Source organism: Aquarana catesbeiana, linkage group LG02 (assembly GCF_042186555.1).
Source record: "Aquarana catesbeiana isolate 2022-GZ linkage group LG02, ASM4218655v1, whole genome shotgun sequence".
Lineage (NCBI taxonomy): Eukaryota > Metazoa > Chordata > Amphibia > Anura > Ranidae > Aquarana > Aquarana catesbeiana.
Genome location: NC_133325.1, coordinates 86,277,111 through 86,295,927, shown reverse-complemented (window position 1 = coordinate 86,295,927; position 18,817 = coordinate 86,277,111). Strand labels below are relative to the sequence as shown.

General features: G+C 41.7%; 1 protein-coding gene across 2 annotated transcripts in view; it reads right to left on the bottom strand.

Annotated features, from left to right (window-relative positions):
• LOC141127010 (solute carrier family 35 member F2-like) overlaps positions 1–18,309 on the bottom strand; it is a 46,755-nt gene extending 28,446 nt beyond the window's left edge. Inside the window, exons 1-4 of one of the 2 annotated variants that reach the window (XM_073613132.1) lie at positions 18,032–18,309; positions 8,095–8,270; positions 6,543–6,670; positions 2,548–2,698 (exon numbers count right to left, since the gene is read on the bottom strand). In XM_073613132.1, coding sequence (XP_073469233.1) covers positions 2,548–2,698; positions 6,543–6,670; positions 8,095–8,270; positions 18,032–18,132 — 556 coding nt within the window. In that variant the 5' untranslated portion in view covers positions 18,133–18,309. Of the gene's footprint in view, positions 1–2,547; positions 2,699–6,542; positions 6,671–8,094; positions 8,271–8,489; positions 8,830–18,031 lie in introns of those variants that run through there. The other variant, XM_073613133.1, reaches the window with a different exon arrangement.
• Between the last annotated feature and the right edge of the window lie 508 nt (positions 18,310–18,817).

Sequence of the window (18,817 nt, the reverse complement as noted above, 5' to 3'; positions counted from 1 at the left end):
TAATTTATGTATAGCTGGCCATACCCAATACAATTTCATTGTACAGTCTTTGAACAATGTCCTTTAATTTTACCAAAACCAAGTAATATGAGGACAAACTCAAACAACCCTTTCAATTAGTACATAGTAAGTAGGGATGAGCCCGATGTTCGAGTTGAATGTAAGTTCGACTCAAACATTGCGTGTTCACCTGTTTGCCGAACAGCGAACAATATGCGGTGTTTGCGGCAAATTCGAAAGCCGCCGGAACACCGTTAAGGTCTATGGGACACTATCATGAAAAATCAAAACTGCTCATTGTAAAGGCTTATATGCAAGTTATTGTCATAATTTTTTTTTTTTAAATGTGCACGATTTTTTGGGAGCAGTGATTTTTTTCAATGCTTAAAGTGAAACAATAAAAATGAAATATTCCTTTAAATATTGTGCCTGGGGGGTGTCTATAGTATGCCTGCAAAGTGGCGCATTTTTCCTGGGTTTAGAACAGTACCACAGCAAAATTACATTTCTAAAAGGAAAAATTGTCACTTAAAACTGATCGCAGCTGTAATGAATTGTCGGGTCTCGGCAATATAGATAAAACTCATTAAAAAAAAAAAAGAGCATGGGATCCCCCCCCCCCCCCCAGTCCATTACCAGGCCCTTTGGGTCTGGTATGAATATTAAGGGGAAACCCGAACCAAAAAAAAAAAAAAATTGCGTGGGGGCCCCCCTAAAATCCATACCAGGCCCTTCAGGTCCCGGCCTCCCCCCCCCCCTGTGTGAATTGGTAATGGGGTACATCGTACCCCTACCATTTCACAAAAAAAAAGTGTCAAAATGGTAAAAAAATACAAGAGACAGCTTGGGACAAGTCCTTTATTTAAAAAAATAAATAAATAAAATGTCCCACGATGTAAGCTCATCGTGGGGCCACCCGGTGACGTAAACGGTTGACCTAGCCCCCCTCTTCCCCATGGCTTCCCCGTGATGTCAGAGGGGGCGGGGTCACCCATTTACATCACCGGGTGGCCTCGCCCTCAGTTATATAAGAACTGTTACAGAGAAGATGCGTCAGTCGGTGAGAGCCTCCCATGGAGGTGGATTAGGTCCCCAAACACTATTTATGACAATAACTTGCATATAACTTGCATATAAGCCTTTAAATTAGCACTTTTGATTATTCATGTTCGTGTCCCATAGACTTTAATGGTGTTCGTGTGTTCTGCCAAATTTTTTGCCTGTCCGCATGATCTGCTGCGAACCGAACCGGAGGGTGTTCGGCTCATCCCTAATAGTAAGGCAAGCCCCTATACTACATAGTTGATGGTAGATCCAACAGAGATTGAAAAAACAGCTTGTATAGCCTTGGGGTTAAATGGTTTGTCTCAACTCTCTAACTGCTACTTTGTCTGGACAGCTTGTTCTGTCAAAGGAAGTTAAAAAAATCATTGGCTGGATCACCAAAGGAAACAAGCCTAAAAAAAAAAAAAAAAAAAAAAAGATAAACTAATGTAGCCATTACTTCTTAAGATTGGTAAACTGCAATTTAATAATTTAATAATCCCCAGTGGGTGTTTGTAATAAACGTAAACTTTACCTTTGGTTTGCTGTAATAAGGCAGCCTTGCCTGCCATGGCTTACTTGATTTGTTATTAATTATATTCTCACCTTGTCAGACTAAAAATTAGACTCTCTAAAAGCCAGCCATACGTAGACTGAAATTTGGCCAGTTCAGCAGGGACCGGCCGAACTTTGATCCTTGAATGGGGAGGCTGGTTGTACAGAAGTTCGATCTACTGACTGACTTCTGTACAACCAGCCTGCCAGGTTCTTCCTGATCGATCAGTGCCACCGGCTGTACCCGACAGCGCTGATCAGTGTATTCTGAGGGCGCAGAAGGCTCCCCGCTGTCAGAATACAATATCACAGTGGGAAGGATTCCCTAATCCACATAGAGTGTGTGAATGGAGAAATTGGATAATGTTTTTTATGTAACCTGCTGGTTGAACGAAAAAAAAAAAAAGAATATATGGACTGCCTAAAGCTGAGTACACATGGGCTGAAAATCAGCCGATTCATCTATTAGAAGCTGGTCTTGCGATCGGCTTTTGTGGAAGGGACATGCTGGAAAACCGAACAAAAAAGAAAAGAAAATTATCAGTGTGTACCCAACATTAGACCTATCTCCTGTCTGAGCTCAGGTAGGATAACAGATACTAAAAAAATGCCCTCTAACAGCTAAGATCAGAATTACATGAAAGAAAAATAAATGCTTAATCAATTGCACAGCTATTCAGTTATCACCCCTGAATTCAAGCTGAAGACCACCTTCATGGGACCTTACAATCTGATATATCTGCTTTAACAGACAGAGAATGCAACTGAATAGCAGCACACACAACTATCACTGAGAGGAAAGGCTGCGCAATAATAAAGCCATAAGAGTGGTGATTCAGATTCTAATTTAGGACTGGTTTTGTTTATTTGATTACAGATTGATTATCAATACATCACCTGATATGTGGCATACTAAACAGTGGTAGAGAGGAAAACTTGGACTCTAACCTTTGCCATCTGTTCTTTCATCTGCATAAACCAGGGTTCCAACACCGAAAAGGCAGACACCAACTGCAATGTAATGGATCCATTTGTATCTTGAACGAAGTATAAACCAGGAAAGGACCATCAATACAGGGATTGCAACACAATCCAGAAGCTAAATAAATAGAAAGAATAATGCAACGTAAATGTTTTTAATAAAGTTTGAAAAGCATTGGATGTTCTTAGTGAAAGAAAAACATGTAGGGAAAAGTTGCTTTATAATGTGAAATATATATAGAGATATATCTATAGATATATGTCTATAGATATAGATATATATCTATAGATATAGATATATATCAAGAGATATAGATATATATTGATAGATATATAATCGATAGATATAGATATATAATCGATAGATATAGATATATATCTCTCGATATAGATATATATCGAGAGATATATATCTATATCTATAGATAGAGATCGAGAGATAGATATATACATATATACACATACAAAAAGGAAAAGGTCTAGTGTCACCCGCAAACCACCTCCATCTCAATATATGCAACAAAAAACAGGAAATCGCCTCAAGACTTTAAATGAGGTGAATGCGGTTAGTCACCAGTGGACAGAGTAAATGCAGTCTCAGAATGTATTAAAATTGTCATGCAAACATAAACATGAATCATAGCCAAGCCACTGAAATGATACATACAGTAAAAAATGTCATTAAACGTATCATGGTATAGAATGTAAATTGTAAAGTACACAGGCATGAAAAGTATCCCAACGCGTTTCGCAAGACCATGCTCGCTTCATCAGGGGTAGATGCGTGTGTAGTACATCAAAGGCTGGATTAGACTACCAATTGTTTGATACCCAGGGGCAGCAGTAATGAGCGTCCAGCTCAGGAGCTGAGGAGGCAGAGGAACAACCAACCCAACAGAGCACAAACGGGGGGCAGACATGGCCAGGATGGGGGAATGTGTCACCAAAGATCTCCCAGTATCCATTAATAATGTCAACTTGAATGAAGTGAAACTGCTGCATGTGAGTGAAACAGGAAGTGACAAAAAAAAAGAAAAATGTATATGCATTATACCTTTCTATCCAGCAGGTGGCACTGCAGTATTATAGTGTGTATTCTCTGTGGTAACGTAATCACAGGATGTACCTTCTGTATCTAAGCATGCACTTGCATTGTCCTGTTTCCTCTAAGACATGCATTGCTAATCCTCCATGAAAGTAAAGTATTATCTGCATACAACAAGATTCTAAGCGCATAATTCAATAACCTGGTAATAGTTCTCACTCTTTTTTTACTTGTGAACCTGACCTCCCCTTGTGTCCTACTCCTGCATCACCTGGGATATCCCCTTCATATCCCAGGAAGCAACAGGAGCCCATTACCAGAGTGGTGGGTTGGGGGAACTGGCCCATGTCAATGGGGCCTTATAGAGTTCCTCAAAATCAATGCTATGCTTTGAATCAAAAACATACTTTTAGTATCTTCATAACAGGGAGAAATCAATCAAATTTTTTTTCTGGCTTTAAAATGTATAAAAATAAACTTTTGGGAGACAATACGAAAGCAAGCCTCATTTGTCCTAAAACTCCAAAGGTATGATTTAGGTATCCTAGCAATATTATTGCTAAATTAGTAGGCCCAAAGCTGAAATGTGAAATTGCTGTGTACATAGAGGTTATAGAGGACTGGAAGCTATACTGGTAAAAGTCCCAGTATGATGAGCGTGGTCCACTTATAGTGGTCACAAAGGTGTGCAAGGCCAGGGAACCAACATTCAAAGATTGCTCCAGTTTGTTAAAACTTATCTAAACTCGAGAACAAAATGAAACATATTGCAGCTTACCAGCCTTCCTCAAACTTTTCATCACAGAGGAACCCTTGAAATAGCTTTCCAGTTTCAGGGAAACCCTGCTAAAAATGACCACATCTACAACTCATGATACAATGCTCCTTACACTTGTGGTCACTGGGAAGAATTACTCCTGACAAATAGCTAAAAAGATCAACGGTGTCATGAGAATGTATCTGAAAGGCAGAAATTGCTCAGTGGTCGAGGAACCCCTAGAAACCTCTGAAGGCCACTGGGTTTCATGAAACCCTGATTGAGAAACCCTGCCTTAGATGTAGTGGCTGCATTTGTTTCTCTGTTTTCAGGCTGTTTTCTTTATTCTCACTTGAGGATCCTGCTTACTTTATCTATAGAGGAGCACTGCTGTCACCTTAAAGTGGTTGTAAACCCTTACATATACCCAGTGAAGAGATTGTCCTCAGGTGATGCACAGAGATTAAATAAATCCTCCTACATAGTTGTATCTGTCTATGTGCAGTCTTCTCTTCTCTACATTTTGTTCAAAGTGCTGAATTTAGAGAGATCAGAAGTGGGTGGGGAGCTTAAATTACACTGTGCAGAGATCAGTGAGGAGAACTCTGAGAACTGATAGGAGGGAAGGGACACACCCCCTTCACACAGCTCACAGGAACAGAGCTAAGGCTGTCAATCAACTGGAGATCCCTCCCCTGTCACTGTTTTTCTCTTGGTGTCAGGAAAACTTGTCAGAAGTGACTTGTACTGATAGCAGAGGAATGAAGCAGTAGACAAACGACACTTCATGCTTTTCATTGAGACAAGCACACACTATAGAGAGATATGCTGTGTTCATATTTCATGTCTAAGGTTTACAAACACTTTAAGACAAAAAGTGTGTTAGGATTACAGAATACTGCTCACTTTCCTTATCTCTATGTAGCACACCAAGAGAAATGTGAGCAATATAACAGAAAATAGCTGTTACATTGTTCGCGGATAATACCAGAGAGTACAGTAAGTTATCAGTTTAGCAGATTATTGTCAGGATCAACAGGTATTTGCACTTATTGAACTAATATTACAAACTTCTTTCTTTTTTTTTTTTTTTAAAAGGTTTTTATTTGCCAGATGTACATACATAGAATAACACATTGCATGTAAGGTATATTGTCGGTTGCAACCGTCAAAATATAATTAACATTCAAGGGTAGTTTCGGATAAACATCCTATGATAAACGATATATCAGTACAGGTAGCAATTTTTTAACTCTAAAATACCAGTTATTTTCTGTAATCGTAATGCAAATTATCAGCAATCCAATATCTGGTATAAAACATAAAATAAAGTAAAAAAATATAAAAGTATATATATATATATAAAGTTAAAGAACTAAACCAAAGAGGTATATACCTCCTAAACCAATTGTGCTGTGCGCTGTCATCTCTCCAGTCCCCTGGAACATGTTCTCACAATATCATCCTACCCAGTCTATCATTTGGCTATATTTTATAATAAAATAATTTTAGATGTCACATGGTGTAGTTTCTTTTGTGTTTATCCATCTGCCCCATATTCTATTACATTTTTTCTTACTTCCTCTTGCTTCATATGTAATTTTATACAGTGTAATATTTGCATTGATTAATCTTTTCCAAGCTCCTAAGGTAAGATGATCCCTCTTTATCCAATTCAAGACAATCAGCTTCCTGACATAGTAAAACAATAATCTCAAAAACATTCTAGTATTGTTGCTCATTACATCATCCTCTATCACCCCCAAGATACCCAGCAGTGGGCTACATATATTCGGAAGATCAAAGGTTTCCGCAACAAACTGGGTTACCTGTGACCATAAAGGTCGTACCCTACTACAGTCCCAAACCATGTGCATAAAAGTACCTTCTGCCACCAGGCATTTATGACAAATAGGGTCTGCTCTCCTGCCCATACAAACTTCTTTCAATGGTTTATTTAATAGAACAAAAGCAAAAGTTCATTAGGGATTGCGTACAGCTATCTTCTACCAGTCACTGAAATATCATGCTTGGCCGGGTCAGTTATTCTAAATAATAAAGCCAGAAACAAGCAAGTAGTTTGAATTTTTGGACGGAAGTCAGCAGCTTACATATTTTTCTCAGCGGAGCATCCTTTAACCAACAAACATTTCCTCTTACCTGAACACTGGTGAGGGTGGTGTATTGGAAGGCTTTAACCAAACAATAGTTTGCTTCCACATCGACCACAGCCAGAAATAGATACTTCCACCACTTGTTGTTCAGTATGTACAGAAGTCCACTCTCTCCTGTTCCAAAGGATTAAAGCAATGAAAACAATAAGACATTCTATGCTTATCTTGTTTTTTTTTATCATAGCTCAGCAGAACACTGAATAAGTTTTAGAAAGGATGCAGATAATGGTTCAAGATCAAAAACAAGGACTGAACAAGAGATGAGACCGTCACATCTGTGCTACAGACACAGAACATAAAATGTGAATAAAGTCTCCATTAGCTCTGATTATATCCAAATTCTGTAAAAATGGTAAAAGGTTTCATGATTAGAGAGCAGCCACAAGCAAGAGCCGCATGATCCTAAATGATGATACAGTGGGGACAAAGGGTATTCAGACCCCCTTAAATTTTTCACTCTTTGTTATATTGCAGCCATTTGCTAAAATCATTTAAGTTCATTTTTTTCCTCATTAATGTATACACAGCACCCCATATTGACAGAAAAACACAGAATTGTTGACATTTTTGCAGATTTATTAAAAAAGTAAAACTGAAATATCACATGGTCCTAAGTATTCAGGACCATTTGATGATGGCTGCAATATAACAAAGAGTGAAACATTTAAGGGGGTCTGAATACTTTCCTTCCCCACTGTATGATGCATAAATGTGCTTCATCCAGGGTAAAGATCACCAAACAACAATTGTTTTTTTTTATTCAGGCTGCAGGTTTGCAAAAAATAAAAAATAAATAAAAAGCAGAGTCCTCCACACGAGGAAGGACACGTCTCCTGCTGTGCCTATTGTATTTTGATGGCTTTTTAAGCTGACAATGATCCGCTCGACTACTTCGGTTTGTCAGTCAAGGGATGTTGGGTGGGAGGCCGATGGTGCCATTTTCTTGTACCATAAAGAGCCTGTCCCCTCACAGTTTTGAAATACGGTATTTAGCAGGCCAAAGATGGATACAAATTTGGCTGTTTCAAAAGGAATTGGCCAAACTTTGATCCATCTGTGAGCAGGCTGAATGTACTGAAGACAATCCATTGATCAATTTCAGTACAACCAGCCTGTTGAGTTTGTTCTCCGAGTCACTATATAATGTTGTAATTTTTACTTCATTTGTTTGATCTGAACTTTTCAAAAAAAAAATAATGATTGAAAGAAAAAAAAAAATGATTGAAAGGAAAAAAAAATGATTTAAAGAAAAAAAAAATGATTGAAAGAAAAAAAAACAACAAAAACAATATTTTTTATGCTCCTAGATGCTGACGCTCAAAAAAATGCTAATAGCGTAATGTAGTGTACATGGACACATAGTATAACACTATTTAGCTTCTAGGAGCAGAACAAAATCATAAGGAGCTTAAAAAAACACTTGTGTGCATGGAACCTTAAAAAACGAATTTATAAAATTAGTATTTAAAAACTTAAAAAAAATAACCAAAAACTATTATAGTCTGTGTATAAGAGTAAAAAAAAAAAAGATCTCATACCTGATCTACATGCTAGCCAGACAGTATAAACAAGAGACAGCAGAAAATAGGAGATGAAGTTCTGCATTACCGGAGTATCCACCATATAATTATCTACAAGGAGCTGGCTGCTCACTGATGTTCCACATAAGAAGAGCGACAACAATTGTCCCAGAAGAACAATTTTTAGAACCTGCCTGCAAAAAAAGTGGACATTATTCAGACAACGGTGCTAACATACTGTACATGGTTTATTTAGTACACTGGCTGCAACAGAAGATACAATATTTAAAGCAGGGAACTCCAGCCAATGTTGTCTGTTTTCATTTTTTTTCAGTAAAACTCAACTCCAAGCAAACAGCTACAGCAAATACAAAGATGGAATCCATACAATATTTGAGAATTGTTTTACTCACCAAAGGATTTGTATTTATATCCATCCTGAAATTTACACCGCTCTGCCACATAACATGGTACTGCCTGGCTGGGCAAAGTACCTGATTTTTCTCTGCTGCAGATTCAATTGCACTTCCTTCCTACCCCAAGCTTGTGACTGGCCAGCGAAAGGAGAAGCAGTACAATGAGATAATCTCCCTGTCACTCTGCTCTTTCCTCCTATCAGCCATATCACTGGCTCCTTGTGCTACTTCTCCCTTCCCTCCCTGAACTCTGCTGTACAGTTGACTGCAAGAGGCCAATACCAAGTCAAACTTATACTCTCCACGTCATCCGTTAAAAGAAAGATTTGTATTCATTGAGAAATGCAAAACATTTCCTGAATGGGGCCTGTGCCAAGCAACAGTGTGTCCAGAATACAGGAGGGCAGACTCTCGTCACAGGACCCAGAAGCTAGTGAGATTATTGGAGTAGCGGTGTTTACTACAGGGATTTTCAACTTCTAGAGCAATGGTGGTCAACTTTCTTGATATTTGGGGTGGACTCAAGTGCACCCCTTAACATCAACAAAGGGCTGCACATAAAATTCAGTGAATATTCTGTGTCAGAGACAGCAGACACACAGCAGGATAAAATCAAAAACTATGGGCATGATAAAAGAGATGGTCAGAGACTGCGGACAGGATGCAAGAGATGGTCAGAGGCTGCGGACAGGATGCAAGAGATGGTCAGAGGCTGCGGACAGGATGCAAGAGATGGTCAGAGGCTGCGGACAGGATGCAAGAGATGGTCAGAGGCTGCGGACAGGATGCAAGAGATGGTCAGAGGCTGCGGACAGGATGCAAGAGATGGTCAGAGGCTGCGGACAGGATGCAAGAGATGGGCACAGACTGCGGACAGGATGCAAGAGATGGGCACAGACTGCGGACAGGATGCAAGAGATGGGCACAGACTGCGGACAGGATGCAAGAGATGGGCACAGACTGCGGACAGGATGCAAGAGATGGGCACAGACTGCGGACAGGATGCAAGAGATGGGCAGAGACTGTGGACAGGATGCAAGAGACGGGCAGAGACTGCGGACAGGATGCAAGAGACGGGCAGAGACTGCGGACAGGAGGATGCAAGGCATGGGCAGAGACTGCGGACAGGAGGATGCAAGACATGGGCAGAGACTGCGGACAGGAGGATGCAAGACATGGGCAGAGACTGCGGACAGGAGGATGCAAGACATGGGCAGAGACTGCGGACAAGATGCAAGAGATGGTCAGACACTGCGGACAGGATGCAAAAGATGGGCAGAGGCTGCGGACAGGATGTAAGAGATGGGCAGAGGCTGCGGACAGGATGTAAGAGAGACTTCAGACATTGTATAAGAGTTGGTTCCAGATGCAGACATATTACATGAGACTTCTAGAAATCACTGCTTTAACAGGGCAATAGAGAAACACTTATTGGTGCCTGCAGGGGCCCCAAGAGCTGCACAAAAAGTATCAGAGTCACATGCGGTCCCTGGGCTGCAGTATAATATATATAGTTGCCTTGATCCTAGCTGGACCAGGCTTCTAGGAGAATTTCACAGGTATGGTATATGTATAGTTGATCCAAGCTGGATCAATGTATTTGTGTTTAAAAGCAACATACCTTGAATTCATCTTTAAATCACAGAAACTGAATGTCAGCATTGCTAAAATACATGGTAGAATAAAAAAAAAAAAAAACACTGATCCCGAATGCCGTCACAAGACCTCGATGCCTAGATCACATGGTTTCTTTCTGTAATATTTCACAACATTAGAGTTAAAAGCCTGCAGCTATACATACTGCAGCTGCTGGCTTTTACTAATCAAACACTTACCTGTCCTGGAATCCAGCGATGTCGGCACCACAGCTCGTGTTTCTATCAGTTGTCGGGTGCTGCCGCTGCCATTGTGGGCAAGGGAACCCGGCAGGGTAGCCTAACAGCTTCATGCGGGAACCCTACTGCCCGGCGACAGGGGGAGGAGGAGGGAGCCCTGCGGTGACGTCATGGACTCCCGGAAGTGGGAACAGGATACGTGTCAAAGACAGGTATCCTGTCTGTCCCCCCCCCCCCCCCCCCCCGAAAGGTGCCAATCGTGGCACCGGAGGGGGAGAGGAGACAAATGAGCGGAAGTTACACTTTTGGGTCGAACTCTGCTTTAAAGAACCTATTGTCTTTATTGATGCTGGGTTCACATATGTGCGAATTTGATGCGTGTTTCCCAGCATCCAATTTGCATCATGACATGCGAGTGTGCCCAGCATGAAGCCGGTTCGCACAGGTCAGGGGCGGCCGCGGTCCGCATTCCAAAAGGGTCCTGTGCGTCTTTGGGTCCGGTTCAGGTGCGAATACAGGCAAAAATCTGGACCAATTCACACCTGAACCGGTGAACAGGGATGCACCGGACCCCATGCTGGGAATCGCAGCCGCACATATGTGAACCCGGCCTTAGACATATTGGGGGAGATTCTGCACGTACCCCACCCGCTACACTCCTCTCCTGCACAAATTCCCCCCTGCTCCAATCCTTTCCAGGCTCTTTTTGTCACTTTGTTCACTTTTTATTTTCTTGGCGTTGAGCAAATAAGAGTGTAAATCTTCCCAGCATGGGCACAGATAGCAACAGAACAGTGAATTTGTATAAAAAAGGGAAGTGTTGGGGGTTGATGGGGGGAGGATGGATGGCAAGATCAGCACAAAGTTTACAATGTCATCATGGCTTTTGTGAAGTCAAACCAACACCGGAGATAGTTTAACCACTTCAATACTGTGGTGGAATTTAATCACCACACGGTTTTTTTTTTTTTTTGATAAATAAACGAAAAAAGACCAAAAATTTTGAAAAAAGGTGGTTTTCTTAGTTTATGTCAGAAAATGTTGTAAATAAGTAATTTTTCTCCTTCACTGATGTGCGCTTATAAGGCGGCACTGATGGGCACTGATGAGGCTGCTTTGAAGGGGACTGTTAGGTGGCACTAATAGGCAGCACTGATGGGCACCACTGTGTGTCACTGATGGGCACAGACTAGCATCACTTGCTGGGCACTGTTAGGGCTGCACTGTAATCAGGTTGATTTGTATGCAACCAGCAAATTTTCTAACCTTCATCTTTATATTTTTGTTCATTTTCTGCATTAAAGTCTTTTTTTTTTTTTAATTCGGGTTAAACTTATGTAGCACCCTCCTAGGTAGGTGCCAGAATAGAGAGTATAGTTTTTGGTCTGTTTATCAGGAAGATGGTTGGGTAAAACAGAGTGCTCTCTGCTACCAGGGAGCAGGATCTGTTTGGTTAGGTCTGCTCATTGTACTCAGGGGCAGGTCAGCTTGTCTAAACATCCCACATTGGTCCAATAGGGAAGCATATTGGACAGTGGGAGGAGACCTGATAAGTGAGGGCGCAGGCATTGTTACAGCCCTGGCTATTGGCAGAGGAAAAGTGCCGCGTTGCATGCTGGGATACTGTATAAATGCCAGGGGCACATGTGCTCAGGAGTTTAGTTGGAGAGCCGGGTCCAGGAGGGAGGGGGCGGCTGCGCCTTCTCTGAGGAGAGAGGGAGAGAGGGGGAAGAGAGACATAGAGAAAACAGAGACGGGGAGAGAGAGAGAGAGAGAGAGAGAGACAGACAGAGAGAGAGAGACCGAGAGACAGTGGGGAGAGGGGGGGAGAGAGGGAGAGAGAGAGAGAGAGAGGGGGGGGGAGAGAGGAGAGGGGGGGGAGAGAGAGAGAGGGGGGGGAGAGAGAGAGAAAGAGGGAGAGAGAGAGAGAGGGGAGAGAGGGAGAGAGGGGGGGGAGGGGGAGAGAGAGAGAGAGAGAGAGAGAGAGAGAGAGAGAGAGAGAGAGAGGAGAGGGAGAGGGAGAGGGAGAGGAGAGGAGAGGGAGAGGAGAGGGAGAGGGAGAGGGAGAGGGAGAGGGAGAGGGAGAGGTGAGAGAGAGAGGAGAGGGAGAGGGAGAGGGAGAGGAGAGAGAGAGAGAGGAGAGAGAGGGAGAGAGGAGAGAGGGAGAGAGAGAGAGAGAGAGAGAGAGAGAGAGAGAGAGAGAGAGAGAAGAGAGAGAGGGAGAGAGGGAGAGAGGAGAGAGGGAGAGAGAGAGAGAGAGAGGGAGAGGGAGAGAGAGAGAGAGAGAGAGAGGGAGAGGGAGAGAGAGAGAGAGAACCCAGAGGTCCTGCCGAGCTGACTGGAAGGGAGACACCAGGAAGGATCTGATTCTGCCTACAGTGAGTACAGATCTGTTTCTTTTGGGCCTGTCCTGTGAGGCCCGCCCCCTCAGCTAAAAGAGTCGATGGACGGGTGTCAGTCAAGGGGATGCTAGAGAATATCCTGAAGATAATGTAGTTGCATCAAGTCTGCTGCTAGAAAGAGCAAGAGGACTTAATTCTTCCATATATGTGGCAGTATGGTAAAAGCAGTGTGTCTGCTTCCACAAATCTTCTAGTAAGGCCAAGTGAGAGTTGTTCTTATCTACTGTGAATAGTCCAAGTTGGAGTATCCCACTATTCCTTTCTCCCATCCACGTTCTAAATAATTATCAAAACCAAATCTCTGGACTGTTTATTGAGTAACAAGCAAGCGGGAGTAAGGGGGGATAAGTGAAAACCCCTAGCAACTGGCTGCAGGTAATCAGAGGGAGTCCTAAGAAGTCCACATGCACATGCAGATTATGCTTTTAATGAGAAACGATTATTCGGTTCTCTTGAATTTTTGTTCAATATGCTACCCATCTATGGCCAGCTTAACCCAATTTATCTAAATACGCAAAAAAAATGTGTGCTGCATATGGATCCTAAAGCCGGGTACACATGGGCCGATTGTCGGAAGACATCAGCCGGTTTAAAAAAAAAAACGGCCGTCATTCGGCCATGTGTATGTCGGGTCTGACAGAAGCCGGCCGTTTGGCATGCTGGAAAACCAGCAGCCGATTGGCTCCCGATCAGCACTCTCAGCCAATGGCAGAAAATGCTGATCAGAGTGTTCTGGCGGGGGGACCGTCCCCCTGTCAAAACAAAACAGCTCAGCTTTAACCACTGTGAAACCTAAGGGGTTAATCCTCTGCATTGCATATAAAGGCTTGCATTTCCATGTTCTGTGTACTGTGGGAGGCCAGATATAGTGAATGCAGGGTCCTGGGTTTAGTAACAGAAAGTATCAGCCAGGTAATATTTATTGGTAAATAAACAATCATTTCAGACAGTTTTAGATTGTGAGCTCCCAGAGCAGGCTCCCCTTGTTTAAAGTGTATTGTAACTATACTGTCTCCCTTTATTTTATAAAGTGTTGCGCAAACTGTTGGTGCTATATTAATGAAACAATAATAATGGAGACATTATACATGGAAACAAAATCTGTAGACTGACCAGTACTTTGTATGTCAATTAGCTGTATTGTATTTATACATCATAGAACCCTAGACATGGTGGTTGGCTCTTCACATCTCTGACTGTCCCATTCACACACATATTTGCATGTGAATGGAACAGTCCAGATACCTGGAACACCCAAACACTGACAATAAGCCAGACTTGCTAGTTTCGTACTACACTTAGCAGAGCAGGAGAAGACTCCTAATACAAATGTAAAAACATACTGGTGGTTAGATCCTGAACTGCACATTAACTACTCTGGCATGGCTACAGCAATTATGGCTCAGTGGTTGGAAAGAATAAAAAATAAAAAATAAATTAAAAAAAAAGTTGCGGCAGTGTGAACCCAGGCTAAAGAGCAGCTATTTATAAGCTAAAATAATATTTAAAATGTACATTAAGGCAATTTTTTTTTAGCTTTGGTAGAGTGGATAAGGATTAGAACTCCTGTTGTTTTTATTACTACCCAGGGCTCTGTTAGACTGCATTCACACATCAGCGTTTTGAATTTCGGGCAGATTTGCCGCAATTTGAAAGAGCCGATGTGTGAATGACAAATCGCGGAACTCACATTTTAGATCCCATTCATTTGAATGACACCTAAAATCAGGGGTGCGGGTCTTCCGTGATAAATCGTGCTGCAATCCGCGGCAACCCGCATTGTGGGAAGCATGTCGTCCAAAAGTAGCTCCTGCACTTTGTTTGGGCGACATGCTTCATGCGATGCGGGTTGCCACGACTGCAGCCAGATTTATCGAATGACAAATCGCGGCAGACCCGCACCGCGATTTTAGGTGTCATTCAAATGAATGCCATCTCAAACGCGAGACCCGCGAATTTGTCTTTCACACATCGGCGGCTTTCAAATCACGGGCAGAATCGCAGGAAATCTGCCAGCGATTCAAAACGCTGAAGTGTGAATGCAGCCGTAGAGAGATTTATCCTTATTTCTAGTCCTGCTGACAACAGTTTCACTGGACAGGAGGTGAGGGGAAAAGCTACAACAGGGGCACAGTCAAAAATTTCAATTGACTGGTTCTAGTGTTGCCCTACTTTGCTAGTATTTTATTCCTGTGTTGCTGTTGCAGACGTCCCCTTCCTTCCTGTTTGATGAAATGTCGCCAGAAAACAGGAAGTGAGTTCTGCATAGCTGTAAAACCTGACACAGGTTCCAATCCATCCTCACTCTATTCAAACTTAGAAAAAAAGGTTTTGGACAGACACTTTAATCTTTTACCTACTTCAATACGGGGCCCTTTCACCCCCTTCCTGCCCAGGCCAATTTTCAGCTTTCAGCGTTGTCACACTTTGAATGACAATTGCTCAGTCATGCAACATTGTGCCTAAAAAAAAAATGTTCACATTTATTTGGACAGATAGAGCCTTATTTTGGTGGTATTTAATCACCATTGGGGTTTTTATCCCCACCCCCCAAAAAAAAAAAAGTAAAAAGACAAAAAGAAAAAAAAATACGTTTTACTTAGTTTGTTATAAAATTTTGTAAATAAGTATTTTTTCTCCCTCACAGATGTGCACTCATGAGGCTGCACTGATGGGCACTGATGAGGCGGCACTTATGGGCACTGATTGGCCCCCCTGGCTTTACTGCTGGGCACTGATTGGCATCTTTGCTGGGCACTGTTGGGGCTGCACTGATAATCAGGGTACTGATGATTAGTGCCCCAATTATCTGTGCAGATCTCCCTCCTCGGTTCTCCTCTCCTCATGCTGTCAGTGTGAGAATAGGGGAGCCAATAACCGGCATTTCCTTGTTTACATGGGATCAGCTGTGATTAGACACAGCTGATCACGTTCGTAAAGTGCCTCGTCATCAGGTCTTTACCCAAATTGGGGATGAACCGTGTCCCATTGGCACAGCGCACTGCCGATCGCCAAGGGACGACGTCATATGACGTCGTCACAGAACGAGAGACCCATCATGCGCCCATCATTTTACTATATGGCGTGCGGGAGGTGGTTAAAATAGAATTCCACCCTAAACTAGATTGATAACGGACACCCCTCCTAACACCTATGCTGACTAACCTGTGTACGAAAAAAAATTAAAAAGGTATATACTTACCCATTTCAAGGCTGCTTAGGTCTGGTTCCCCTGTGTCAGTCAGAGCAGCTGCAGGGGAGAGGGAGCACCGACAACGGATGGGCCATTGATGCCTATGGGTGACGTCACCGCCCCAGGCTTTACCAGCCACTGTAGGAGTGCTCTCACCTCTCCCCTGCAGCTGCATCTGGCTGATACAAGGGATCACATGACCAGACCAGAGCGGGCTGAAAAATAGGCAAGTATATATATCTTTTTTAATCAGGTTACTCAGCATAGGTGTTAAGAGGGCGGAGGAGACTAGCTGTGTTTAAGCTTGAATTCTACTTTAAATATTGCAGGAACTAGAAAGATCACCAGGATACTAGTCACAGAGGGTCATTCAGTTGTGTCTTCAGCGTTTATCGTTATATCCTCTATTCTTCTAAAATGTATGGGCAACATCCTCGTGAATATTGGTTGAGCCCACAATATATATTCTGTAGGTTGCTTAAATACTGTACAAGCTTTTTCACACTTAGGGCTCATGCACACTGTTGCATTCAGGTGTACACCACAAGAATTCAGCATATTTCTGTACCTAGGAGTCACAGATGTTGGCTTACAACTGCGGCAGAAACCTGTACAAGTGCCAAGGCTGTACATATGTAACCACAGACACGTGTACAGGGATGGATGATCTCAGATGTACAGTTACAGGCATACAGCTGTGACGTATGACAGCCTCCAATTGATTTGCACAGGCTGCTGTTCATAGCTGTATGTCAACTCCTGTGACCATACACAGAAATACACTGAATTCTTGGGATGTCCGTTTGCGCAAGTCCTTGTGTAGTTTTAGACATGTGCACACTGAAATATTTTGTTTCGGAATTCCGTTTTCGTCCGAAAAATAAATTTATTTAGCTACTCCCGAAATTCGTTTTTATTTATTTCGTTTTTCGTTAAAAATTGCATTCATCCGAAAATCCAAATTAGGTCGAATCTGTCATTGAAGGCTTATGGTGTCTGTCGAATGTTCAAAGAAGATTTGTCGGAGCAGCTAAACTGTACGACGCCATATAGTTTACCTGCTCCATCGAATCTTCTTAGAACTTTCAACAGACACCATAAGCCAAAGTACGTGTGTACTTAGTTCAAGCTATTTTACCGCTCCTCCTCTTTGGTTACAATCAGCCAATAACATTCATCATCATCATTATTTTTATTTATCTTTTCTCCCCTACGTCGAATCTTTTCTCCCCTACGTCAAATCTTTTCTCTCTACATTGAATCTTTTCTCTCTATGTAGAATAATCTTGGACTAATAGAGTTAAAGTTAGGCACATTCGACCACAGGTTTGATGGACACAGATTGTTATTGTCATTATCATGTCGAATCTCCTATCTATATCGAACTGTTGTAGCAACAAAAACGAAAATAAAGCATTTGTTTATGTCGGATCTTTCGTTTTTCGGATTCTGCACTTTCGTTATCGTTTGTTAAAACGATAACGAAAATACCTGAAATTCGGACGAAAATGCATTCGGACTAAAACGAATGCACATGTCTAGTTTGTAGCAGTACTTGCAAGTCTTCCCTGCATGGAAAACAAATTACACATTGAGAACCGGTCATTCAACTCACCATGCTGCAGTGCAGAGGTTTTTTTTTTTTTGTTTTTCTTGTTCCACTGGGTCTCACATTTTGCAATAACGCATATTTTCAGCTGCATAAGAATGAATAGTAGTATTTTTTAATCTTTTTATTGGGGAAGGAAAACTATTGCTTTTTTTAAACTGCTTGTAGTTTCAGTATAGTATCTACAGCGTGTTATATATATATATATATATATATATATATATATATATATATATATATATATATATATATATATATATATATATATACACATATACACACATATATATGTTTGTGAATATAATATATGATTTGTATAGAATAGTGAGGCGGTTATTGCTGCCTCTACCACTAAATAGGGGGATTCACTATCTCTATTGGTCCTGCTGACCACTCTTGTATAAAAGGTGAACACAGGACGGATGTAATCGTACAATATATAAAGCATTGCATACATTTTTGGGGTTATGTAAACTCCTGAAATAAATAATTAAGTTTACCATGAGAAGATCTTCCTCCAGAGACGTCTGTATGCTGGATCATTGTGTGCTGAAGGGTTTGGGTGGCCCAGCAATTGCTGGTTGGCTCCTGCATCCATCATCCTGCAGCCTCATAAGACCACTGACCACAAACACTGAGAACATGAGAATACTGACAATTTACATAAGAGTAGTAAAGTCTACAGACTAAAAAAAATCCACGCCCCATCACTGCTAGGGTCAGATTTCAGAGTTCCATAACAAAAGGTGTGATAAGTAGAGTCAGTGTCTGGTTTGCAATAAGAAATGTACAAGCAAAGGCTCGTTCACTACATAACACATGCAATAGGGTGTGTCGTGTTGATATCATTTGCAAATCATGGATTTGCATTGACTAAAATGAATGGTGTGAACATGTCCTATTGAAGACAATTTATCATGCACTTAAAAATAAAGCACATTTAATGAAAATGCATCTGGTGTTAACAAGTCCTAAGTTGGACCATGAGATTCAATAAAAAGTGCAAACTGGTCATTTAAAAATAAACAAACAACTTTAACCATTTCAGCCCCGGAAGGATTTACCTCCTTAACGACCAGGCCATTTTTTGCGATACGGCATTGCGCCGCTTTAACTGACAATTGCGCGGTCGTGCACCGCTGTACTCAAAACAAAATTTACGTTCTTTTTTTCCCACAAATAGAGCTTTCTTTTGGTGGTATTTGATCAGCTCTGCGGTTTTTCTGTTTTTGCGCTATAAAACAAAAAAGAGCGACAATTTTGAAAAAGAAAAACACCAATATTTT